Source organism: Oxyura jamaicensis, chromosome 2 (assembly GCF_011077185.1).
Source record: "Oxyura jamaicensis isolate SHBP4307 breed ruddy duck chromosome 2, BPBGC_Ojam_1.0, whole genome shotgun sequence".
NCBI lineage: Eukaryota > Metazoa > Chordata > Aves > Anseriformes > Anatidae > Oxyura > Oxyura jamaicensis.
In genome coordinates this window covers 107,627,980-107,654,616 of record NC_048894.1, presented here as the reverse complement: position 1 = coordinate 107,654,616, position 26,637 = coordinate 107,627,980, and the positions used below count along the sequence as shown (strand labels likewise).

General features: G+C 39.2%; 1 protein-coding gene across 2 annotated transcripts in view; it reads right to left on the bottom strand.

Annotated features, from left to right (window-relative positions):
• ARHGAP28 (Rho GTPase activating protein 28) overlaps positions 1 to 26,637 on the bottom strand; it is a 78,733-nt gene that overhangs the window by 25,076 nt on the left and 27,020 nt on the right. For both annotated transcript variants that reach the window (XM_035319484.1, XM_035319485.1), the window contains exons 2-4: positions 11,617 to 11,819; positions 6,420 to 6,637; positions 739 to 826 (exon numbers count right to left, since the gene is read on the bottom strand). In XM_035319484.1, coding sequence (XP_035175375.1) covers positions 739 to 826; positions 6,420 to 6,637; positions 11,617 to 11,819 — 509 coding nt within the window. The remainder of the gene's footprint in view (positions 1 to 738; positions 827 to 6,419; positions 6,638 to 11,616; positions 11,820 to 26,637) is intronic.

Sequence of the window (26,637 nt, the reverse complement as noted above, 5' to 3'; positions counted from 1 at the left end):
AAAATGTCTGTGGTACTATATCTAAAGTTAAATATCTAAGTGTCTATTTTAGAAACTCCATATATATGAAACTTAATATTATTATATTAACAGTAAATTAATACTTATTAATAACACTTTAGCTAAGCCCTGAACAGTAGTGATGGAAAGAGCTTTCAAAATAAAAGATGGACATTCCCTGGAAGGCTACTGACAGCTGTCTGGACACTGAGTAGAGCAGAGCTATCATTTTCACTAGCACTGCCAATAACTGCCAGGGCAAAATGTTTAAGGGGTGTCCAAACTGACACCATTAGTATACCAGAATAATAGGGAAGAACTAGAAAGATGACAAATTTCTATCATTACAATTTCTGCAGTACTGGAAAAGAAATATGGAGGACATATGCATCTTTCTTGTTATGATTTGCCATGAGAAAATATACCACTGAGAGACATATTTTTGGCAACTTCTGCACCATACCCTTTGGAGGTTACTTTCACATTCCAAGCCTTGCAATATTCAGTACATTTTAGACATCGATGCCTCAGAGACATCAGTCTGTGTCCTTAAAACACCAGTCTTGAATGGGAAATTTTGGGTCCTACATGACAATAAGCTAACAACGATATTAAGAAAATATATGTAGCATGGCCCCAACACAAAGGAGGGGGCTAACCTCAGAACCACAAAAGGATCTTTCTGTCTATCATTTTTCTAGGAGGAAGTGAACACTGGTTACACGTTGGCATACTCACAGCTAACTGATTTCCAAACTGGCTTCTGCCCAGGAAGCTGGATACCATTAGAAGGAACTGGTGACACTGGAACTGTCTCAAATGTGGGCTGATAGGCAAGGAAAAATGATCAGACTGCAGTGAAAGTCAACTTCTATGGACAGAAACTGCTACAGTTTAAGCAACAGCGAATCATTCTCAGCTTACACCCTTTGCCAAGTTTAAACAACCTGTTGTGATTTGCCAGAGTACATTTTTCATAGCCGAGCCTGAGAATTAATCTTCCCCAGGCTGCACAGATTTGGATCATGTTGAGGTCAGTGATATTGCAGCTCACTGTAGCTAATGAGTCCTGCCCTGTGTAATGACTGAAATTAGCTAAATAAATTGCTGTTCGTAATTGTACTAAGCGAAAGGTCCCTGTCAAATTGTAATCCATCCTGCTTTTAATCACTTTGGTCACAAATCTTTCTGGGGACTCTCTGGCACATGCTGAACATCCCAAGCACCTGGCAGATACCAGGCTGTTCACCACTTTTCAGGATATTTGGGCGCTTGAGAATTGTTAATTGATGGATGTCCTCCAATAGGCTATATACTAACACTTTAGCAGAGAACTGAATATACAGTTTTGGGGAAAAATGATCTTTTTTATAATCAACTTCATTTCATTCTGCTCCATAAATCATTCTGTGCTGTGTGATGGTGGGAGGGAGGGGAAAGGGCTCTGAGCCTAGTGGATGACTTCCAGGCAGAATCACCTCTCTCTGGCTGCTGGGTTTTGCCCTTATGCTCAGCAATTTGGGGACTGATAAAACCAAATCTGAGTGTGCATGTGTGTGTGTGCTTGTGGAGGGTTTTGCAGCTCACCTGCACATCTGGGGGTGAAAAAAGGCTGTAATTTAAAAATGCTCTGAATTGTACTCAGTGAAAATGACTACAATGCCCTCAGCCAACCTTGTATTCTTTTTCACTGTCCTTTATTATCTTGCTTGGAGCCCACCAATCTGCTGCCTCACCCCCCTGAGCCTTAAGGAGCAGCTCCCAGCATGCTGAACATGCAGCTGAGAGCCCCGGTGAGCCTGCAGCAACAGCTCTTCAAATTGCTCTCTGAATTGTTAAATTGGCAGTTTATCAACAAGCACCGATGCCTCAGGGCAGTATTTGTTGTCTTCCCCTGATAAAAATGTGTCAGATGTTTAAGAGGCAGACAGTTCTTCCAATTGGAAACCTGAAATAATACTGAAGTTGTTTTATTCAGTTTTATCCTCTGAGCTATTTGGGTAACAAAGTCAAACATAACATGAATAAGATCTCTCCTGAGAGAGTCCATTTAATGGGCTGCAAACTTGACAGCAAACAGGATTTGAGTCACATGGACTTCCTTTGCCAGCAGACTGTACAAACCACTGATTTTTATTTTTATTTATTTATTTATTTATTTATTTTAATGGAGAACTGTAGGATGCTGTTAGTACAAAATCCTGTAACATCTTTACGAACATTTTTAAAACATAAAAAATAAGTGCATTTCAGGTGGCAGTATGGAAGTGGAAGGGTTGGTTAAACTTGCATCTGCAATTTTGGAAAATCAAACATTGCTTAAAATCTTCTTGAGATCCAGATGGAGGAATTAATGGTAAATATTCTATGGTACTATGATTAGCAACAGGCTCACTTTCACTGTGCAGAATGTCTGACCCTACAAATGGTATTCAGAATAGATTTACAGTGAGTCAAGTTTATTAAGGAAAAAATCCTTGCAGCCTTGATATGTAGGTGAAATCAATAATGAAGATGCTGAAGCAAGCAGCTTCTGCTAAGCACAGGGGAGCTGGAAAAGGGGAGCTGAGAGCACGGCTCTGTCTCCCACCCAGCAGTGCTTGCAAGAGCCTGCAGGCTGCTTGAGCTTGTAGCAGATGGATATCATGAGCCATGTACAATATAACTAAAAGCATCATGTTCTTGCTTTAATTTCCTAGCCTTCACAGGGGAAGTATAAGAAAAACCTTTGTGTCTTTTGCGGAACTCTCTTCTAAATGAGATCAACAGGATCTTTTGGTCTTTTTTTTTCTTTCTTTTTTTCTTAAAAAAAAAAACAACAACAGGATAATATGATACAAAGAGAGGGTGGGCTGGGAATAAAACCTTTACATTGCATGAATTTTAAAGTTCCATGTTGTTTCTTTAGTAAAAATGAAGATTAAAAGCTTTGGAAGCTCATATCTTAATGAATGTGAAAGGCCAACAGTCAGATTTTGTCCTTAATTAAACTGGGACAGATTTATTCATTTGGCTGGGGCTCTTGTCAAGGCAAGACTTCATATATCCTGATTTCTGACTGAAAGTGATTCATTAGACAGTTCTCTTGATCTGATATTAAAAATGATCCCAGTGTTTATTAACATAATGTACACAGGAATTTCCAATGGGAAGAGGAAACTAGAACAGCAAGAAGAAGATGGAGATGAGATAGATAGTTCTTTAGTAGTTACCCTCATTGTAAAAGATGTAAAAACAATTAATCGGAGCACCAAAGCAACCAAATTCTGTTGTCTGCCCTCCAGCTAAGGAAAATGAAAGCAAAAGAGGTAGTCTTATAGCTCTAGTCAGGGTGCATCTTGCAAGTCCTTTGGTTTAATTCATATTTCCATGTGCTGTCATCATGATTGTCTTCTCATGCAAATAGCTCTGGGTTAGTTAGTGATTATTCTTTAATTAGGATAAGATTTTCTCGTGCATTGCTGAAGTAGAAAGCTCTGAGAACTCTTGAGGAGTTTTAGTTGATCACAACATACAGGGATGGGTTGTTAATGAGCATGTTGCTTCATTTCCTCCCTCCAATAATAAAATCATTTTTTTTTTTTTCCCATTTGTATTCTGTTGCTGATTTTTCTAGGCTTTGAGCACTAGCAGAGCTGATAGTTTCTGATGGAAACAGCAGGGTACCAGCAATAAGGAAAATCAGGCCACTGTGATTAATAAACCATCCAATTTAAACCCTTGTACTATGGCTGTCAGACGAGCCTGTTGAGTGCAAGACTGCCTGAAATAGAGCAGAGGCACCTCAGCTGGGGCAAGGTGCTCCACTGAGGTACTCTTGTAGGGGGCAAGGTACCACAGGTGATGGATTTTACCCTCAGTAATCACTGCACCTTTCCAGCAGAATAAAAAGTAAGGAAATGTGGCTTTCATTTCAGTCCACTTGGACTGCTGAGGGAACACTCTTGCCCTGGCTCCCTTTGCTCTGTGTTGACCTACCTATACAGAGGCTGGCCACCAGGCAATAATAGCAAAAAACCTACCAGACAGACTTTTTCAGAACATATAAAAGAAATGAGGGTAAAACTCTTCCACTCTCTTCTCCCTCCAACTCCCACTTTTTTTTCTCTCTCTCTCTTTCTCCACCCTCTGGATGACAACTATTTATGCAGCTTCAGTCATCCTGTAAATCTCATCTCAGGTGACCTCAGTGAGCTAATCACCTCTTCTCTCATCATTAGCCACAGAAGAGAGTAATACATCCTGTGACCCATCCCTCTGGGCTTCTGTAATGTTTAGGTTGTTGGGAAGAAAGTGTAAATCCATCCTACTAATGGGGAGGATTATAGAGTTATGTGAAGCAATTAGAGCTGTTTTGCTATTTGCAACATGTTTTCTTCTGCCCCTTTTGTTCTATCCCACCACCAAAAAAAAAAAAACCACCAACCAAACAAAACAAACAACAACAACAAAAAACACAGGACTGGAGAGTAAAGAATCTCCTGCATTTAAGCCATCTTTTTACCAGTCTCTCTGCAGCAACTGTGCTGAAAAGATTTGCACTCCCTGTCCCCTACTGCTCTTCTTCTTTGGGCTGGGCTCTTTTAAATCCAGATTGCTTTCCCAAACTGATTTATCATAAAGGTTCACCAGTGGTTGTAATGCCATGCCTAAAGACTCAGCAGAGCACGAGGGACTTGTTCAGCTGGGACTGCCCAGAATATGTCAACCTCAGCTTGGGAAACAAGCACCCCCTAAAAAGCGGGTCTGCTGCATTCTGAAAATGCACCCATCCATCCCTGAGGAGCTGATAATTAGGATGGGCTTTCTAAATCCCATAATAAGCAGCAGAGATAGGAGCAATGGTCAACTAAAGTGCCCAAAGGGTGTTGGGAACCTTATAGGCTGTTAGAAATACAGTCTGCTTTGTAGTCTGTTGGAGAGAGGTGTTGGTGGCTTCTGCAGCTGTGTTTGTGCATCTGTGTTTAACATTTAGGCAAGTACCCTGCAGAACTGCATATTTCTGTGGGAAGAATTAGAAATCTTAATTACTTCTTCTGCCTTATCTTTCAGGTTCTCAAAGTACAGAACAAGTAAGCTAGCTGGATTTCTGAGGAGGCAAAACAATGATTTGAAGGAGAATGGATTAGAAGTTTCTGAATCCTTTAGCGAGTGAAAAACGGGAGAAAAATAAGCAGGTCAAAAAACCATCAATAGTGTGTCCATCCAAGGGAATGGACACACTATTTGGCTGATTTAAATTTATTAGAAAATGTAAGCTTTGTTAACATTATTAAAACTATAAATGCATTCAGGTTTACAGATACTTGAAACAGGAGAAATGTGTTAATCTAATAAGAAGTGCCTTCAGCTTTTTAATGTTGATGCAAACATGCCTAAGGATTTCTCATGCAAGAAAGTCTGCCCACAGGAAACTACTGGGTACTTCTGGAAATATTTATGGGATATATGCAAGAGGTTCTAAAGAACCCAGAGACAAAAAAATTAATTTCCCCAACCATTGTATTTTTGTAATCTTAAAATAATTATGCAGCTGCTATTTATTTTATTTTTGAATTCATTCAGGATGCCAAGCCTTGAGGAGAAGGTAGGAAAATAGAAAAACATAAAACAATTTCAGATAAAAAGTGTTTCCTAGAGTTTTATAATGATAAAAACTTTAATTCTTAAAGGTGAACTTGTGTGCTTATTGGTCCTTCTTGTTTAAGATATCTAAAGTCACACATCTAAATTCATGCATGTTGCTTTGGACTAAATTCAGACAGTTGACTGCATTCACCAAAATCAAAATGTGAAGTGAGGAGAACTGGTGCTTTTAGAGCTGTCCTCAGGGAAAATTGGATGAAGCCACCAGGGGTAATGCTTATTTCTGAAGCCATGAAACAAATGGACTGTTAATAGATTTTTGTTTGATATGTAAGTGAAATGTAACAGCTAGTGTACCAGTTGCAATTGTGCTGGCAGGTGTTTAATTGCTTATGCATATTTGAACCCCAGTTGCTTCATTAGAGAAGCTTTACTTCACTGCTGAGACTGCTGAGTAAATAGCAAGTGTCCCCAGAAGCCAGCAGAAATTTGAATAACTGCCAAGAGTAACTCACCAATTTCCAAAAAAATAAGGGAGTAAATGTTAGTCTTGATAGGAGATTGCAGGAGAAAGGCTGGCAACAGATACAAAATTATGTTACAGGTTATTTACAAAACTGTGTGCCATCTATTGTATTTGGTTTCTTCCCCTCCTCTTAAACTGTAGCAAATACAGCATTAAAAGCCTGGACTTAATGTCAGGAACTGTTACGGGTTGGCTGTACATCATCAGCAGACAAGAATTCCTGTCTGGTAGAAGCCTTCATGGGCTACTTGCAAAATACATAAAAATTAAGCTCATAAGCATTCCCATGGATGCATCAGCTACTTACAGAAGAGTCATTGGTGCCAAAGATGTCTCGCACGTCACGGACTGTGTGCTTGTTCTTCTTCCTCAGGGTCTGCGTGTAGGTGTTGTACCTCTTCTGTACAGCGGCAGCTTGTGTTCGGGTCAGAGTAGACAGCAGGGCTTGGCCATCCTCCTCTTCAGCTCCCGAGATCAGTGTAGATAAACCTACATCCTGCAGCCACTCGGCCTCCAGCTCCCCTTCTGTGGAGGAAGAGAGCAAGTTATAGGCTTGGCTTGGTGTGGAGGGAGAGGAGGGCAGGAAGGGATGGAGGTGGCAAGGAGGATCACTGCATTAGCCTACACATTGAGAAGACTGAATGTCTAAACTTTCGTAGGCCACAAGTGCAAGCTATTATGATTTTTGTCAACCTATTGCCAGCTTTCATTTTGGCAGTGTCTGCACAGGAGACCCTTAGGAGAAGAACAGAGGAGGTATCTGTAAACTGTGCATTAATGCTTTCATGTGAAGAAGGCAGCAGAGTACCTACCCTGACATAGAAAGATTGCTAAAAGCTAACCCTTCATTCAAGAGCATAAAACCCCTCAGTTATCACTTAAAAAACATTATAACAGATGAAAACATTTGGCAGGTGGAAATTAAGTTGTCATTCCATTTCAAATAAGCAAAAATACTGAAGTAGTGATACAGTACAATAATGTGTTTCCACATGAAGGATGAGAAGATTTAAAATGCATAAAAACCCTCAGCCAGACAGCTAGCTAGTAACAACATGCTTTATGAAGAGGACACATTGAGAAAAGGTCGATGTCCACGCAGTCTAATAGCTTGTTTTGGACAAGATGATTAAGAGCCAGAGCCACCCACTAATGAGGAAGTAGGGATAGGTATCAAAGAGGGCAGGCAGGGGTGGAAGGTGCAGAAATTGCTAACTTTGCATGCTAAATATCATCCAATTTCTAATAGTTAAATGCTAGCTAGAACTCTACACCCCAGGGTTTCCTGATACCCAGATCAGTGGCTAATAACTTGAGTCCTGTTCAATTCCTGCTTCCCAACTGGTTCCACAGTGAGATTATGCACTGTGTGAAACATTGCTTGCTTTCTATGGATTTTGATTTGCTGTTATGTTGAGTGAACATTTCCTGTCACTGTAGGACAGGGAAAAACTTCCAATCTACCTTCTCTGACTCATTTTGTAATTTCAAATGTTGCTGTCATTGACATTTTATTTATCTGCTTTCTGAAGTAAACAATCATTGTCTTTTTAAATCTCTTTTCACACAGGAGATCTTAAGGACCTTCATTTTTATTCTGTTTGTGAATGATCCTAGCTCAGCAATATGCTGTTTGAGACAAGGCAATCAAAACAGTAATTGTATTCCAGCTTTGACTGAAGGAAAGGTATTACAAATAAACACATCAAAGAGGAAATGGACTAATTTGCAGACTGTTCTGTAAAACAACTAGTCAATGCGCTCATTGTTCCTCTCACAGAACTGGTCTTAATGGCAAGCTGGTATTCCCACTCTTTCTGTGTTGCCTCTTCTTGACACCACCAGATTGCAGACAGATTGATGGACACCAGTTTACAGCACTTTGGCAGTTAGATATACAAAAGGGAAAATTAAAGGTCTGGTCAGCAGGGGCAAGGGAAAGCAACTTACACGTGCCATCACTGACTTCATTGTTAATTGCCTTGTCTCTTTGCAAAGCTCTAAAAAAATCTGCTTCTAAAAACCCAGCTCTGTGTTAGACTGGGGTGTGACTAGTTCTGTATCCCATGAAACTGCTTGTCTCCACTCGGATACTTTCCGCATTCACAGACAGGATGACTGGCTGTTCCTTTTCTTCCTCTGTCAGTTTCAAACCTGTAGTACTTCTGCCATCCTCACTCTTTCTAACAAGCCCTCTTTTCATTTCTGTATGTTGCTGTTCTAGCCATATCCATTCATGTTCCATTTTCTTAATTATATTCATTTTGGCTTTTGTCCTGACATATTCTTTCCAAGAATTTAGTTTTTAATCAAACTTGGCTTTCATGGTGCTATGAAAAATAGTAAAGCAGACACGTAATTCTGCCTGCTTACCAGCCACCCATGTGACTTGTTTTCTCTGGCCTTTTCCCAATTTCCTTTTCCAACTGCTCACAAACAATAGGCTAAGAAATAACGACAACAACCAAAGGAGTAAAACTATTACAGAGTTATCCTGCATTAGAAATCCTCAAAATTTTATGAAAATAGGTTTAAATGAGGGCTAATAAAATCACATCATTTTACAAAACATTATTTTTACAGTGGTAGCTACATATACAGCATGGTCTTGACACTGGTTGATTCTGCTCCATCAGAAGATAAACAGGTAATAGAGAGGATTCCCTCTGGCTGGTAGTTCTTGTTATCTCTCTCTCTTTCTCTCTCTCTTTTTCTTTCCTCCTTCACTTAGAGACCGCTAGGAAAGAGGTGTGACTTTGTTTGAATTTCAGATATAAGCCCAAATGACTCACACCATCTCAGCTTTGTAACGCTAAGTGTTAAAAGGAGTTCTGCATGTCACTGCCATCTTAAACACCCCAAGACTTCCTCTTCCCCTGCGTTTTCATTCCTTGTGTCATTTATTATGATCTTCTACTCTTCTTGCCCTTAGTTACACATGTCAACAGAATAAGTGCTCAGATATTTTCCTATTGCATATATTATCTGGCAAAAAGCAGCATTATGGCTTTGACAATATCATTGGTGCCTGGCTGCTGCCACCCTGTTGGTTCCTTCCTAAGGATTCTGCACCTCTTCCTCCCAGAGAAATCTCAACAAGGTAATGAATATTTGTTTTAATTTTATCCTGGGGACTTCCACATCAATTTCCAGTGTTTTGATATTTGGCAAGGAGTATTATCTTATTAGCTGCTTAACAGAACTCATGATTATTTCCAAGATTTATAATCTCAGAATGAATATTTTACTGAAGTTAATAAGTAGAACAAGTACTGCCTTCTTGTGTGTGGGTGTATGTAATATATATGTGTTTAAAACAACAGTATGAAGGTAAATGAAGTGTGGAGATGTATTGTCGTTTACATTGTGGTCTCATTTTTAATTCACGACAGAGAGAAAAAAATCAATGTAATTTAATGAGGCACAATCAGACAAACGATAACATGGGACTGCAGCACAGTTTGCACTGTTGTGAAGGTTTAGTTCAGCAGTGATGAGAGCAACAGAATCTTGTGAGAACTAGGAAAATGGGCTCCTGTATTGCCTTGTCCTGCTAATTTAACTGGCTTGGTACCTCACAGATATGCGACCCTCCCCTGGATACAAGTCACAGACATGCTGACAGCTGCACAAAGGAGTCACCATGAGATTCACAATCTCAGCTTTCTGGGGTTTCCATCTGCACAGCATGATCAGACAGAAGTTTTCACAGAATGGCTGAGGTGGGAAGGGACCTCTGGAGGTCACTTACTTTAAATGCCTCTTCAAGTAGGGTGCCCAGCACCACATCCAGACAGCTTCTGAAGATCTCAAAGAAGGAGACTCCACTGGCACACTCCACTGTGCCAGTTCTCAGCCACCCGCATAGCACACAGGTGTGGCCTGGTACACACAGGGAGCCTCCTGTGCTCCAGTCTGTGCCCACTGCCTCTTGTCCTGGCACTGGGCACCACTGAAAAGAGCCTGGCTACATCTTCTTTGAACCTTTCCTTCAGGTATTTAGGCATGTTGGTAAGATCCACTCTTGAGCCTTCTCTTCTCCAGGCCGAACAGTCCCAAATCTCTCAGCTTCTCCTCATAGGAAAGGTGCTCCTGTCCCTACAACATCCTTGTTGCCCTCCATTGGACTCTTTCCAGTAAGTCTAAGTCTCTGCTGTGCTGGCCAGCCCAGCACTCTGGGTGCAGCCTCACCAGCACTGAGAAGAGCAGAAGGATTACTTCTCTTGATCTGCTGGCAATACTTTTGCTGAGTGCACCCAAGAGCCTTTTAGCCTCAAGGGCACATTTCCCCAACAAGGTCAAACTAATTGAGGCAGATTGCTTTTCTGAGTTACTATAACAATAACCATAAAGTTTAAATGTTACACCTTGATCTGTCTTTTTATGAGACCACAGACCATCACAAAGAAGTGCAGTTTAGACTTGAGCTGACAGATCATGGCCCTCATAGCAGACTGAGACAGAGGTCTTCCCAAGAGAGCTCTACCTGGAACTAGTGAGTTGGAGGTATTCCCCATGGAAACAATATATAGTTGGAGCTAGATACCTCTGTGTAGGGTACTTAACATGACTGGTTACACTTTGATTGCTGAGTAAAGTAGCACCCTTTCCCCCTTTTCAACCTTTTTCCTGGTACCAGAATGAATGACATCCTATTGCATGTAAAGGTAAGAAAATACACCGTCACTCGTGTTACTAATTGCATGGAAAGAATACACTATTCTTTCAAAATCTATCCTTAGATCAGTTATTCCCAGGCTTGTGGCCATGATCACAAAAGGGCTGCAGAAATCTGTGGGTCATGACCCCAGAAGAAATTCAGTTTCACCCTATAGTAGGAGCTGGTATTTTGTGTTGCACAATATAATGCATTTGTAAGTGGGGTTGTAACTGGAAAAAAATTGAGAACTGCTGTTCCAGATGTTATCAAATCATCCAACACATAGCTGCATAACAACAAACTAATGCAAATTATTACATGTTATTCCAAATACTGTATGACAAAGGAGAGGTGAAAATGTTAAGGGAACAGAATGAAGTAATAATACCTTCAGAATAATTTGTATAAGTGATCAATGAATTTTAGAGTGAAGAGGCTGAACAACATATGTATCTGTGTATTCAAACTCATGTCTAATATTTCCTTGAATTACATCTAAATTGGGCAATCTCAGAGAAACAGGCAGTTATCAAATTTCTGATAGCACCAAATGATATCTAACTAAAAATTGCTTCAAGATTTTCATAACTTCTGCTTTATATCCTACCAAAAGCCAGAAAGTGGAAAATTCCAATATACTAAATGAACTTTTTGCTCCCTTTTTAGCCTTTGGCTTAGATTATTTAATGCTGGAGATAAAGTTTTCATTTATTGCCTCTCTTTTCTGGCTCAAACTAGTCTGTATTTTAATCTTGCTCATACTGGGTGGGAAGGAGATCAGGACATCACTGATCAGACAAGGCAAAGCCAAGGTGTGAGGAAGAAGTGGCGTTCGCATGCTTACCATCAGCAGGTTTGAACTCCAAAAGCGTTGCTTCTTCAGGCCCATCTTCACTGCTCTCCTTGATGCTCTCCACTTCACACCAGAAGTCCTCCATGGAGGTGCTGTCCATGGAGGCCTGCGAGTTGGAGCGACTGAATGCAGGAGGAGGCGTGGACTCATTGGAAAGCATCCTGTTAATTCTTCGGCAGCGAGGAAGAGATTTTCTGAAAAGAGAGAGAGATAAGAAATAAATATACATATTTATTTATTTATTTATTTTTTCTAGCATGTAGAAAAGACATGCAACTAGGGCTTCAAATGTAGCTGTACCAAGAAAGCAGGAAAAAGATGTTGGAGGCAATATGTATAGTTCTGGTGGTCTTCATGATCTCTGTTGCTCATAACAGCTATGACTTGAAATTTGTTTTGCATCTAACAATTTATCTCTTTAATGACTTTTAGTGGTTTACACCCTAGAGGGGAACTCAGGATATTCAATTTATTTTCCTAACTCTGCTACCCATCTAATGAGGCAATGTGAAAATATGTTATCTTCTTTGTGTCTCAGTTTTTCTTTCTCCCCCTTCCTTTTTTTTGCTTACTTGCTGAAATTCTTAAGTGAAAATTTATTCGGGGAAAAGTAGTTAGACTTGGGAACATCGAAATGTTTTACAAACTTATTTTGACTTCAGTAACTATGCATATTATAATGAAAAAAATACACAGGAAATACTTTAATTCAGAAAAATAGTTACCTTTTCTGTTTGAAAATCCTATTTAAAATAACCCATTTTTTTTCTTAATGACATTAAATGAAATATTAACTTTTCTTTTTTTTTTTTTTTTTTTTTTTTGAAATAAAATAATGTTTCAGGTCAATTGGAACGTTTTGATCAAAGCTTTAAAGAAAATTGATTCACTAAAAATCAAATTTCAAGTTATGATTCAGCACAAGAATTCCTTTCCTTAAATTATTTTAGTATTTTTAGTAAACTGAGAAGTTAGATCCTTGTTCCTTTGTTTTTGACTTTTCCCATTGTAAATTCTTACAGCTGAAGATAGTTACACAACTTCATAGAAAATTTTATGAAATACCCACCACTAAAGTCTTGTCTAACTTTGTTCTTTCACATTATTGAAACAGCAATACTATGAGCAGCTTTTGTAAGTGTAATTACAGTAATTACAGTAAACAGTCATACCAACCAATATTTGTACAAAGGAATCAGGAGGTAACATAATTATGGCAGAGAGCTAGACTACAGGAATTAATGGAAAATTATGTCATAAGCTCTTCTGGCCTTCACCTATCTGCATTAATTCAAATACGGTTTCCCTTTCTCTTCCTTTCCTTTATGGCATCATCCTGCCAACAGTCCTTTGTTTAAAACCACAGACATCACTTTTACTCCATTAAAAAAAAATGAAAAAAAAAAAAAACAAAACAAAACAAAAAGACACTTCCTTTTCAGTGTTTCCCCTTTTGTCCAAGGTCTCATAATGGATGTTCAAACATTGTGTTATTTAATGAAGCCAACTGGACATGCTTTTCCCTGTTTGCACCGCTGCTGCCACATCCCCCCCTGCCCAGCGAATGGCTGCCTGCTTCCCTGAGGCTCCTGGAGCCTCCTCCCATCATTTGGGTGGTCCCAGGCAATTCTCTATGTGTTAGGTCCGAGTACAAGGTTGGAAAGTTGCAGTGGATACAATGGAACACAACAAATCAGTCTTCTCTGATGTTATCAGTGCTTGATGAAAGCAAAGCTCAGTTCTTTGCCTCCTTCCAAACACAGGGGGGTGTGATGCAGACAGTTTGGTTGCCAAACCTGTCCACGTGCTGCTAGCCGGCTGCAGAGAGGCAAAGCTTTCAGTTGAGTGGCAATATTTCAGCAGAATAAAATGTGCTGTTGTGCTACGGAGACAAATATCCCCCAGAAAAAGAGGTGCCATTTTCAGTGTTTTTTTTTTTTTTTTTTTTTTTTTTTTTTTTTTTTTTTTCCTCCCAAACAGCAAATGACTGCTTGTTTTTAAACACATTTCTGAAACTCTTATTGTTTTAATTAGGACAAGCCCCATTCACCAAATGCGAGAAGAATTTGCGACACAAATGTGGTTAAAACTATTGGCGTGCTTTCCAAGGAGCTCTCCCGCTGGGGAGACGTGAGCTTTTCAGCTGGTGTTTGTTTGCGAAGCCTCATGTGACCAAGGTACCTGATAAACCCTAACTGCTGGAGTTAGCTGCCAGAGGTTGTGGGACCTCTGTTTTCTGGGTTTGCTTTTCTGCCTTCCTTGCATCACCACCAGCAAGGAAACAAAATTGCAAGCTTTGCAGCAGTCAGATATCATGAGTTAATACTGTGTTGAGTGTCCCTAAGCAGAGGTCTTAGCTAGGAGAAGCCAAACCCCTGAGAAGCAGCCAGGAAAACTCTTTGCCTTCAGCTGGGAGGTGGCCAGGATGGGGAAATAGCTCCCACCAGCCAATGACTTACTGCTACGAAAAGCTGCGCTCCTTTGTTTAAGAGGTGATAGCGAACACAAATAAGGAAAAAGGCAAAGCTTCCTGGCACTCCAGAGACATTTGGGGCCCCTTTCCACCCCACGCTGTACAAGCAGAGAGCCTACAGCAAGGGCTGGTGTCGGGCGGGTGGTGGGTGCTGACCTCCCACTACAGCCCTGTCCCTCCTTTGGCTTCCTCTTTAGCCCAGGGCTCTGCCCGAAAATCCCAGTCTGCTGCCCACTGAGTAACCAATATTAGTCTTGGTCTAAACCTTCGTTAAACATAAGTCCATCCGTCTGCTTTATGGCACAGCCCAGAGCTCCTGCAGCAGCATTCATAGGAAGAAACACTCTCACCATGCAGGAGTCGAAGGCGTGCTGGGATGAGAAGGCGGCTTTTTCCCTCACAGCATTTCTGCCTCCCATCATTTAGTCATGGTCAGGGAATTTAAACATTTCCTGCCCTCCCAGTGTGAGTCTTGACCATGACCCTTGTGCTCTTCGGGCACCACACCAGACTGATCCCTGGGCTTTGACTCCATCAGCACTTCAGCTAACTCAAACCAATACTTTTTATTTCACCATATTAGGATGAAAGAAGCTTTGCGGGTTGTTTCTTTTCTCCCCACAGTGAGTATGTTATTTTGTAACATTACCATACCAAAAAGCTAAATGCAAAACAGACCATGTAGCATGGCAACAACTGCTGTGACAACCAGCTTTACCAAGTACGTCTAGGGTTACCAGGTAATCAACATGCATTTACAAAAATATTAAAATTATGGAGCTTATTTGGAAAATCAGCTGAACAAAGTATCCTGAGAACATTTTATCTGAGACTTGTTATCTCAGTACAGATAAAATCACACTGTGTAAAATTCCCGTAACAAGAAAGATCAGGCAGAGATGCTTTATCCTTATTGGTAAATAACTGAACTTTGCTTCCAGCTGGTCTAGAACAAACCTTCTCCAATTATTCCAAGTCTTGCTATTAAAAACTGACTTGTTTGAAAAGCTCTCCAGCTGCCATTTTGACCCATATACCTGAAGCTTCTGTTCTGGAGGAAGTGGTCTTTCTTTTATGTGATAATAGCAGTTGTCTCCACTTCCTCCAACTAAAGCTGCTAAAAACAGTTTCAGGAAAAAAGAAATCCTACTAAGGAAGCAAAGCATATTCTTCACTCCTTTTAATTCATTCTTGAAGGACACAATGAGCACTGACTCAGCAAGCCTGTCTCAGAAACAGCTCAACAAGCCCAGGTTGCCTGTCACCTGGGAACTCTGGCAGCAGAAAAACTATGCTCCCAATAGATTTCTCACCCTCAAGGCTTTCTGGCTTGTTTGTCCTTTTCCTCAGTGTCTGTATAAAAGTTTACAAGGATAATATTTTTTTTCTACTAAGCCAAGTGTTGTTCTTACAGAAAGTTTGAACAGCAGTCTTGTTAGACAAGTAGCAATCATGAAGTTCATGCTCCATTTCATTTGCTCCCTCACACACAGATGCAGTGGTGAGCTAATCTGGAAGGCTGACTAAAATTCAATACAAGAGGGATCTCAGATCCTGGCTTCCTAGATGTAAAATGCTGGGAGAAAAGGATGAATTTTAAAACATGACACAGAAGTACAGTGACTCCACTGAATGAGTTGAAACTGTTCTCAGGATGCAAATTAAAAACAAACTAACAAACCAACAAACTCTCATGCAGACACAAGCACAAATACTTGAAAAGCAAAGGAGGGAAAAGTATACTACAATGGCCAATGTTATAAAAAAACTCTCAATTGCTGGGCATTGGTCACATAAAAAAGGAGTTAAAGAGTGCAAGTAAGGAGAAACATAATGCTATCATGTAGAGGGCTTTCCATGGAAAGTTTTTTTGCAAAGCTGGGTATTTCCATTGGGCACAAGGAAGCTGATTCAACAGCATGTGACTCCAGGTTTGCACTGTTGTTGTGTTTGCAGTGCTAATGAAATGCAATAGCAAAGCAGGCCCACTGAACTTACATTTTACGTTCTGTATATCACGTAGAAGTGAGCTGCTCAGGGTCTAACAGCACACATTGATTTTGGGATAGCCATGTCAAATCCAATGACCAATTCTTATCTGATCCCCAAAGCGAGGTTAGTCAAACCACATGAAGAGCTGGTTTGGTGACACTTAATGATTGCTCCCAGGCTGACTAATGATAAAGCTAGGCTTGTGTTTTCAGTTTAATTAAGTAATGTGTGGTAAAGAATCCATGAAATAGATGAGGAGCAATAAAGCCGCCTTGTAGTTAAAACCAGTATTTAATCCTTGTTTACACAAAGACAGGACATCTAACTCTTGTAGGTCATTATGTTTCACTCCATTCAGCAGGTTCTGAACCCGCTTCACCATAATTAGATGCATTTACAGGAATAGGGAAGGTGAAGAAAGAAAATTCTCCCGGTCATTTTAGCACCAAGAGCTACCTATTCATATTGTAATCATTCTGTCAGTATAGCCAGTCAGTCCAGTGAAGTCAGTAGCACCTTCATAACATAACAGTGGCAGAGTACCGTGCAGTTGTTTGTCTCCTGTCTTTCTGTTTTTCAGTTTATCATAATGATTCACCAACTCCTGACAAAAAATAATTACTCTGTTTCTGCTCAGCTTTTCCCAAATGTAAAAAAAGGGATGGTATCTTGCATTGAGAAAGAAACAACACTTCTTCCTTTTGGTTATGAACATTTTTTTTTTTATGTTCTGAATCTTTGTGAAGCAATCATGTACCAATATTTCATTGTTAATTTTTATTTTAACTTTTTTTTTTTTTTTTTTTTTTTTTTTTAACATGTACAATCTGTAGGCAGAGGGGGAAATGCTATCTTTGTTCACAGTTCATGACTTGTTTTTAGGCAGCACTCTTCCCCCGAATCTCTCATCTTCTGGTTCCTTCCTGTGACCCATATCCAGTTCTATTTGCTGTCTGCTTGCTTCCTTCTCTTCGTGCTCAGTGGCATCTAATTACAGAGAGGAGTTTATCTCAGACAACATCCCCAGCCCCCAAACTCCATCTGCATACTTATTTTTTTGATTATCTTGCAGATGTTAGGAAAGTTGGACCCGTAAGTTTTACATTTCTTTCTCTAACATCTGGCATAGAAAATACATAACCTATCATACTCATTGATTTCACAGAAGTGTCACTGAGCCTCCCTTGCAACAGAGTGAGTGAGAAGAAAAATATAACTTAATTTCAGTAATAATCTCTTCATTATGTTGCCTGGCAGAACTCCAAAATCATATTAACTCATTGCTTCATTATAAAGCTGGGTTTGAAAATAAACTATTATCACACAGAGTTATCACATTACTATATCAGCTAGACTTGGAAACACACGAATTCAGTACTTTCTATGTCTTTGTATTCTACAAAACATTCTACAAAATATACCTGTTAACTATTCATTTAGTCTTTAAGGACCCTTTTCTGTCTCCACAAACATTTTTTTGGACCAAAGGACTTATTTGACTAGCATTAAGACTTAAAGGCATAATAGAGAAAAGACTTATAAGACTTAAAGGACTTGCAATACTTAAAAGAGTTTCATTTATTTATTCATTACTCACCTGCAATTCATCAAGGTAGTAGCAGGAGTCAGGACATTCAGCTATAAAGTCCGCACAGCTGTGTTACCTGCCAGCATTTAAAAAATGCATTTCACCTTGGCTTCTTCAGCTCTCTTTCGCAACTTTTTCATAAGTGGCACGGAAGTCCCCCATCTACAAGGGTCACATTGTGACTGCTCTGCGGCTGAGCGTGGAGATTGCAGAAGAATCTCTCTCTGTTTGTGCGTGTCAGTGTGGGGGCTCTCACAATCAGACCCTTTGAGCTAGGGGAGTGCGGGAGTACACTTTCTAGGTATTGCCTGCTGGCAATGATGACCTTTGGGGACATGACCCAGACCTCCCCTCCACACTGGCAATCACATCATTTCAGAGCTGGCCTGATGCAACTGAGAGCTATGTGCACTACATAGTTTCAGTGTGTCTGTCAAAATCTGAAAGTGACTGTATTTTGTCTTCATTGTCCTAACAAGGCTGTTTCTAAAGGGCAGAAGGGATTCCCAAATGATTAACACTAATGAGAGTATGTTCTGTTTGCCCCCCCCCCCCCTTTTTTTTTTTTTTTTTTCCCCAAGTGAATTGGAAAAGAATTCTTTTCTTATAGATTAAGAGTCAGCACGATACACTAGTTTTGAATCCTTAAGACTTAGAAGACTGTGGCAGAATATCGTAGATGTAAGCTTCAACGGGTATGGGCAAGATAAAAACCTAAAAAGACATGGCCTACAGCAGGCAAAAGTTGTGGTTGTGCGCAGCCAGTTTAAACATCATAAATGTTTCCAACACATTTATGTTGTTAGAGGTGAAAAATTCTTCTCTGTTGGTGTTTGCTTAAACCCAATTAATTTTATATTAAACAAATCCACATATCTAGGGCAGACCGAGTTTTCCAGGAAGAAACATATGAATGTGGTCCATGTACTGTAGTTTTAGTAAATCCCATGCTACCAGAAAATATTTGATCTATCGTGCATGTGTAGTACAAATATTTTGTGTCTGAACACTGAACCCAGTAAATCTGACAGTTCACTCTACATACACCTTAATGCTGATCAGGACCTTCAGGAGCATTGGGGTCAATGCTCATGCACTTTATAGTTTATCTACTCATGCTGAGTAGATGGCTCCAGAAATTACATCTGTCTGGAAGTTGTCCAGAGTGACTGCTAGGTAGCTGACCACGCCAAAATCCAAGACAAGCTCTTCAGATTCGACATAGAAAGAATTTGAAAACAAGATCTATGACGACCCTGAATATACTGCTATAAAATACCTGTCCTTGGCATGAAGTGCTTGTTTAAGCTGTATGGCAAGGATAAGGCAGACACATTTCATTCTGCAGCTGGGTGCAAGCAGCTACCTAGTGTATTACCCCAAGTAGCAAGGAAAGATGAAGCAGAATTGCATAAATGAAAATGAAAGGGAGGAGTACAATTGCATTAGATCCTATCTAAACTAGGATACTGCACCAAGGCCAATGTTCTTTGCTACATTCATGTTGTTCCTCCTCTCATCACTGTCTATGGCAGTGACGAAACTCTCACAAAAGGCTGTGGAAAAGCTGCATTTCTCTTTTGCTTCCTACTGCCCTGGCAGTGTCACTTCTAAGGTAAGCAACAGCTGTGTAAGCACTCCCAGGGGGATCGCATCATCTCAAGCCCACTGGAGTATGTCAAGCCACTATGCATGCACGTGTGTGCAACTACAAATACTAAGGAGGTTAGGAGGGTGCGGGGCAGTGTGCAGACTAGTCCAGGATCTTCTCTCACAATAAAATTGATAAGCCTTTGTCAACAACCCACACTTAGTCAGACTCATTACTTACAAAACAACTAGATACAGCTAAAACTACAGGAAGTGTACAGGTTTGAGAACTCGGATGAGGCCTAAATCATTCAACAAAGAAGCAAACCAAGTAAAACCCACAGGGGGTGTAAAATGGACAGCATTAAGAGACTTTTGTCTCTAGAAGCACAAACTAGGTTTTCTAAAGAAAAAGAAATATGAAAATACTTGTCAGTCATGAAGAAAACATTGAAATATAAGGGGGCTACAGCTCTCAGTACACCTCCTAACATAGCCTACATTGATGTAACTGTGGAAGAATATCTACTTATTTTTACTTTAGGCATTATTAAAGGAACTACCCTTTCAACCAACATGATTATTATCATTAATGAGCTCAGAGTATTTATAGGACTTTGTCTCTCTGAAGCACTTGAAGAGACAAATGCAGTAATTTTAGCTGAATTAAGCAAACAGCATAAAGAACTGGACCATATTATCTATTGGAAAGCTTCTAATGTGATTACATACATTGCAAGTGTAAGCTCTTTAAGCCCCTAATATAACCAAAAAGGGAGGCAGATACTTCCAGGGAGTGAACATGTAAACTGAATGGGAGCTTGAAGTCATGCAAAATGTCTTTGAAGTTTTTCTTGTGCTTTGCTTTAAGTGAACTCCAACATTTTCTCTGTCCCTTCCTATAATTAATGCACACTTTTAAGTAAATGCTTTTTTTTGAAGGCTTCAGGAACTAAGCAAACAAGCAGTACTTATTTTTGTCAGACTATATTTTTTTAAAAAGTTTTAATTTATATGGGAGGAGATGGTTGAGCTACAAAATATGAATATCTCTAATGTATTCATTTACATTTTAGTCATGACTTTTATCAGTTACCCTGCAATCCACAGAAAACATTTTAAACAGCTTACTAAATTGTACTCACAGGACTGGACTGAAGTAATGTTGAAATGCTGAAATACCTTGCAATTTTTTAAGCTAAGCATTTAAAGTTATTTTACTGGAAAACAATGCTTATGCAGGGAAGATACTGCTAAATCTTTCATCAGAGTTTGGAGCAACTTTGCATTGTCACTATTAACATCCAGGATCAGATTTTCAGATTGTTATAAACTGTTACAACCTTGCTAGTTTAATTTATCCCTTATGTTAAACTCAGAACATCCTTCTTTGTGGTACTGCTAATGCTGAAGTTATTACAAATTACAAAAATTGCATGAACAAATTTACTTCTCACCATTTAATTTTTTCTCTGCAGCTCTGAGATGGCTGTCAGGCAATTCTGAACCCTCAGACTGTATTTTCCATAGTGTATTTTACTTTGCGGCACACTGAATCAGTGAGAAGGAATGAAAAATTTTCTGCAAAATATTGTAGCCAAATACAAATCAAGATGTGTGCATAATTCTATTTTTCGCCACTCAAGCACATTTGTAACGATTATACGAGTTGCTTTGGAAAGAGTCCCAAATTTGCTGAAGAGACTGTTCTTTTCTTAAAGAGTGCTTAATAAAAAAGTGTTGATGAGGTATCTGGAAGACTTATCTCAAAGCACTATGTCCCTATTTTTATCTGAAGAAAAATGGTTATATATCAGCTAACGTAGAAAATACAGAAATGTAGATTTTCAGCACGTTGCCTCTTGATTGCTTTTGTTAACGTCCAAAATAGTTTGTGATTTTATTCTGGATGACTTGAGGCAAATCAAGCCTCATCTCTACTGCTATCTCCCTTTCTGCAGCCATCCCCAAACCCTCCTCTTTCCCTACCTCTTCCATTTTGCAGAAGGTGAGTGCTGCTGGGCTGGATGAAAAGCTCAAGTAGAGGTGGAGCAAGGAGGGCATCTGAGAAGGGCTCTCTGCACGCAGCCACATGGAAGAGATACCAGTGCAACACAGGGGGGACCTGACACACAAGGCAAGGGATGGAGACTGCAGCTGATGGGTGTGTTCCCCCATCTTTTTCCAATGGTATTTGACAATCATATTTCCTTATCAGGAAAAGTCATGCACCAGCCTCTCTCTCCAACCAGTTCTAAATATTTATAAAAAGTTCAGAGACCAAGCATACTTTGCATTCTAAAAAAAATAAATTACCAAAAAATCCCAAACAGCTAGGCCATATTAACAGAGGTAAATTCTTATGGCTCTGTTGAAGCCAATGGAAGTTTCGCCTTTAAGCCATAAAAAGTAAGCTATATTAGAACAGCTTTTTGGCCAACATTTGCAAGGGAAACAAGGAACAACTAATTTCTCATTAATTCACTTGTCTTCTTTGTGTTCAAAAATTTAGGGTGTTTCATTCACATTATAATTAAATGATATATTATTTGGTAACCTTTCCCATCAGGGTATAAATGCCTGTATAAGAATAACTGCCTGTATAAGCATAACTGCCTGTATAAGCATAACTGTGCAAGCATAAAGACAGCTGAATTTAAAGAAAAGGATGTAGTAGACTCCTGTTGGATATTTGCTTAGAGAATTTTCATTTATAATGTAGGCACAAAAATGTGTTGGCAAGAAGCTCTTGAGTTGTCAGATGAGTCTGATAGCATTATCCGTACAGTGAAGGGTCATGGTGAGATGATAGGAGATGTAACCAGAAGAGAGGACAGAGCAAAGCTGAAGAATGTAAGGCAAATTTGAAGGAGATGAAGCCAACAGCCAGGGAAAACCAAGTACAAGATCACAGGTCTCCAAAGAACAGACATTCCCATTTGCAAGGGAAAAAAATGACTACAAAATCAAGTTTACTTTATTTTATTCTCCAGACTTCAACAGAATAATGAAGAGTGAAAGGGAAAAAACAACCACATTTTCTTATACTTCCGCTATAGAGTTCCTATCAATGAGGTATAAAAGATTTTTTCTGATCTTAAAGTGGTTTCTAGGTTCATGATAAAGAGATAGAAGGAACATCTTCATGGGAATAGTCAAGGTAACACCCTGAATTTAAAGACCTTTTTGTGTAAGGAGCCAAAATAATCAGTGATGCTTCCAAACAACTTGGACTCCAGTGAGGGCTGGAAATGTTTGACTAAGTTACATTTCTCTACAATGTCTATAAAAAAGGTGAATAACAGAATAAGAATCACCTCTTAAATAGAATACCAGCTCACAGTGCACAGCATCTTTCCGGTTTCCCTCAACTACTTTTTTTATTTTTTATTTTTTTTTTCCTGCTTATTTTATTTTAGAGATTTATCTCATATATTTAATCCATAAACATTCTGAGGGAAACTGCAACATGCCATGCATTTCAAAGCTAGCTATTCAAATACATTGCAGTTCCTGAAGCTGTTGGAGCTAGAGACTACTAACATTTACAAAATATGGTGCCTTCATTTGCAGTTCTTTGGTGATTTGAGTAAGTCTGAATCCTACAAGCAGCCTTGCTGAAACCAGGCAAATAACTTTTATGTATAAGGTTTGGAAGTTCAAGTCTCTTAATATTGACTTTGGGGAAGTAAGATGTAGACCTTGGAAATTTCTGAGGAAAATGGGCCTTCACTGAAAGGAAGTCTTCAAGACAGAAGGTATAGATGGACACTATTATCTTAGTTTCAAGCATCTTAACACAGGTACAAAATGTCCATTCATGTTTTCCTGGAAAGTACAAATGCAAGATGGTCCAGAACCATGCCAGGAAGTACTACCTTTAATAAACATCATGTATTACAGGAAGGTATTACTCTTGGCTATTTTGACAGCTACTGGTTCGTTCTCACTTCTTCTAAGCTGTACTGGGCTTGCACCAACTCTTCTTGAGAGAATGGAAAAAGGACTTTGGAGAATTGCCTCTTCAGCTGTGTTGAGAGCTCCTCAGTCACAGCTGAGAATCTGAACCCAGATGTCAAAAAACATCATGTAGTGGATGATAGATGCATGATCAAGAATTTAGTAACTACTAAAACATCCCAGCTACCCCCTGTGGCATTTAATTAATGACATGGGCAAGTGCTAATTCATCATAAGAGGAGCACCAAGAAGTTGTCAGATAAGAATTACTAAGGAAGGTGAAGTGGTATCTCTAAAATCACACAGATGTTTTGCCACTGAAGAGGATTATAAATACAAAAGATAGTTCATGATTTAAAAGTCTGGTACACTGTGACTAATAGAACTGCTAATCTTCTGTAAGTCCTACAGAGCTTGGCTGAAGTTTCTAAATGAGCTTTGTCAACCCTGTACATATTCTTGGCTGGATAGCCTTTAAAAAGTAATTAATATTGCTATGCAAACATAGTAAATCATGCCTGAAAGCTCATATGCTCACGTCAAATGGGTACAACTAAGCTGTTGTTGTGTCCTCTGTCATCATGAATACATAGTCCTCTTCCCACTCCTGCCTAGATAAGAGCCATGATCCATGATAGGAAGTAAAGATTCACAGAGCATTCATCCATCTTTTAATGATCACATTAGATCTTTCACAACACAGGCACTTTATGAATGTTGTGAAGCTGTAATGCTATCCTTCCCACGAGGACACCGAATTACTTACCCATGCTTTTGATATAATGCATCTTGGCTGAACTATTGTAGCTCTCTTGCTCTGGAATATTTCCAGTCAAGCACTATATTTACATCAGTTACAATTGATTCAAAATGCTTCCACAGGATTTTGAACAGGCTAACACTTCTTCACGTTTAATCCAAAACAGAGACACTAGATAGCTTTTCAGTAAAATAAGGGAACAATCATGCTTATAACTCTAGTTCTTTGGTTTCAGTTGGTATCCTTATTTGGTGTTTAGCCATTGCTTGGGCTGGTATCTTTTTTGGCCTTCCAGGTGACTAAAGGTTATGCATCTAAAAGAGACTAAGGGGGTAAGTCACCTAACTCTCATTTTCAGAAACAATTGAAGAGTTTAGAGCACACACCCTATGGACTTACACTTAGAGTAAATACTTCTACATTCAAACTTGGTTTTGAAGGTGACATTTAGGATTTTAAGTCATAGAGATGTTTGAAAATTTGCCTTCAACTTCATTGCATACCATTACACTCATTATCCCCTTCTGTGGGCATTAAGTTCACCCAATTTTCTGGGATTTTGGCCACCTAAATTCAAGCTTTATCTTTTAAATTTGGCTTTGATTAAAACATCTGTTATTTATTCTTTTGCTTGGCAGGAGTTTCTGCAAGACCACCATAAAGTCAGTCTGTTTGTATTGTAATGTGCTTTCCTTTATGAAATACACACATAATACCCTAAAGGGAAGATTATTATACATATATATGGATACATACTCACATATGAATAAATGTATATATATACATATGAATACACAACAAAGATTGGAACAAAGGGAAGGAATATTTTAGTAATCTCCCAAAAGCCTTTGTGAAGAAGCCATATAACACATACAATGGAATATTTCATAAGGCATGAACCAGGGGATCAACATTGACTGGCTGCTAAAGGGAAGCTTAATTCAAGATAAAAATGGAACAGACTTTGATATTCAAAGTCATTGGACTCTTGGGTAGGAGAAAGACATAACAAATTAAGAGGCTGGTATGTTATTATGACCACTTATGCATAGTTCACCACCAAATGTTTTCAAAAATAATGCATTTTAAGAGACTTTTTACTAAAGAGTGATTAAAACTTGAAGAAATTATGTTATTGCTTAGTGTTGCTAGGTTCATTTTCGTCAGAATTTGGTCATTACCTTGAAACAACAACAACAGCAGAGAATTTGTACCTGTTTAGAACCATCCACATTTCTTTATCTCTCAGAAATTTTCTGAATTAGGAATCACTTTTCAATTGCACTGCAAAGCCCTGCCTGAAAATATCCTAGCACCTAAGAATTAGCTGCCCTTTCATTGCATGGACAGGATCACTGTCATTGAGAACAAACAGGAGCAAAAGCAGTGATGGGAAACCCCACAGAATTCTTCCATACATATGAAAAAGAAGTCACAAAAGCACAGAAGGCAGTTTGGGCACTGCCTCTGATGCCAGTAAGCCCTCTCTTCCAACCTGACAGAACAGTTCTGTGGCTCATAATGACACTATTTGCTGAAAAAAATCTCTTAACGCTAGGATTTTAATAATAGAGTAGAAATTTCACAATCAACTTGCTGATTTGCTTCTCTTTTTCTAAACAAATTTGTCAAAAACCTAGCTAGCAAAAGTCAAATCTGGGATGTTAGCTGCCTAGATTTTCTTTCAGTGAGACTTTGTGTCTGATATGGTAAAAAGAAAGTACTTGCTCTTTCATTGTGATCAAAGTCAACAAAAATCTATTATGTACTCATCATATTGGATCATGATCATCATACTGTGTTGCTCTGCAGCATCTTGTGCCATTTGTGACTTTCCTTTGATCTTCAGTATAGGCCTTGTGCTGCCTATACAAAGGGAACAACAGGGTAAGAAATCCTTGAAAAGTTTCCCCCAAGGCAAGGAGTATTATTTCTGTCAAATGGTCATGACCCTGGCTCATGATATTTTACTACAGGGGAACTTTGGAACTGGAAACGTTGTGTTGGCCGTTTCAGTGTGTGCAAGCTATCAGGGAACAGGAGCTTCCTAAATGCAACTCCTCAAACACTTCTGATGTTTGCTCTGGAGGTGCAGAGATGTGTGTGTCACACTAGCCAGACAGCAGGAGAGAACTCCCTAGAATTCCTACGTGTCCTGTCCATGAGTGCTGGATTGATGGTCTATTGTCTGTACTTTCATTTATTTAGACTATGTACATAAGCTTCCAGATTCATCCAAGAAATGTGGACTAGTCCTGGTTTCCAGCTCCCTTGAGTTATTTCAATTTTCATGACCAGGCAGACAGTTTTACCTGCTGCTCACCACCAGTCCCCTGCTGCACTGGATTTTTTTATTTATTTTTGTGTGTGTGATTACCAGACATAAGCACCTTAAAACTATCCATCAGAAGTGTCCATCAGAAAAATCTGGTGCTACCTGCAAATCCTGCCTACCAAGTTTACAGAACCAAGCCAGATTTGAGCACAGTTTGAAAAATATGGATTTAGATAAAGTATTCATGAATATAGAAACACCTTAGCTCGTTTAGCCATGAAGTCTATACAAATGCATCACTTAAACTGTCAGACCTGGCTTTCTTCCCATTGAATGATATATATCTAAGTTTCTTCTTTCTTTAAAGCTAGGTT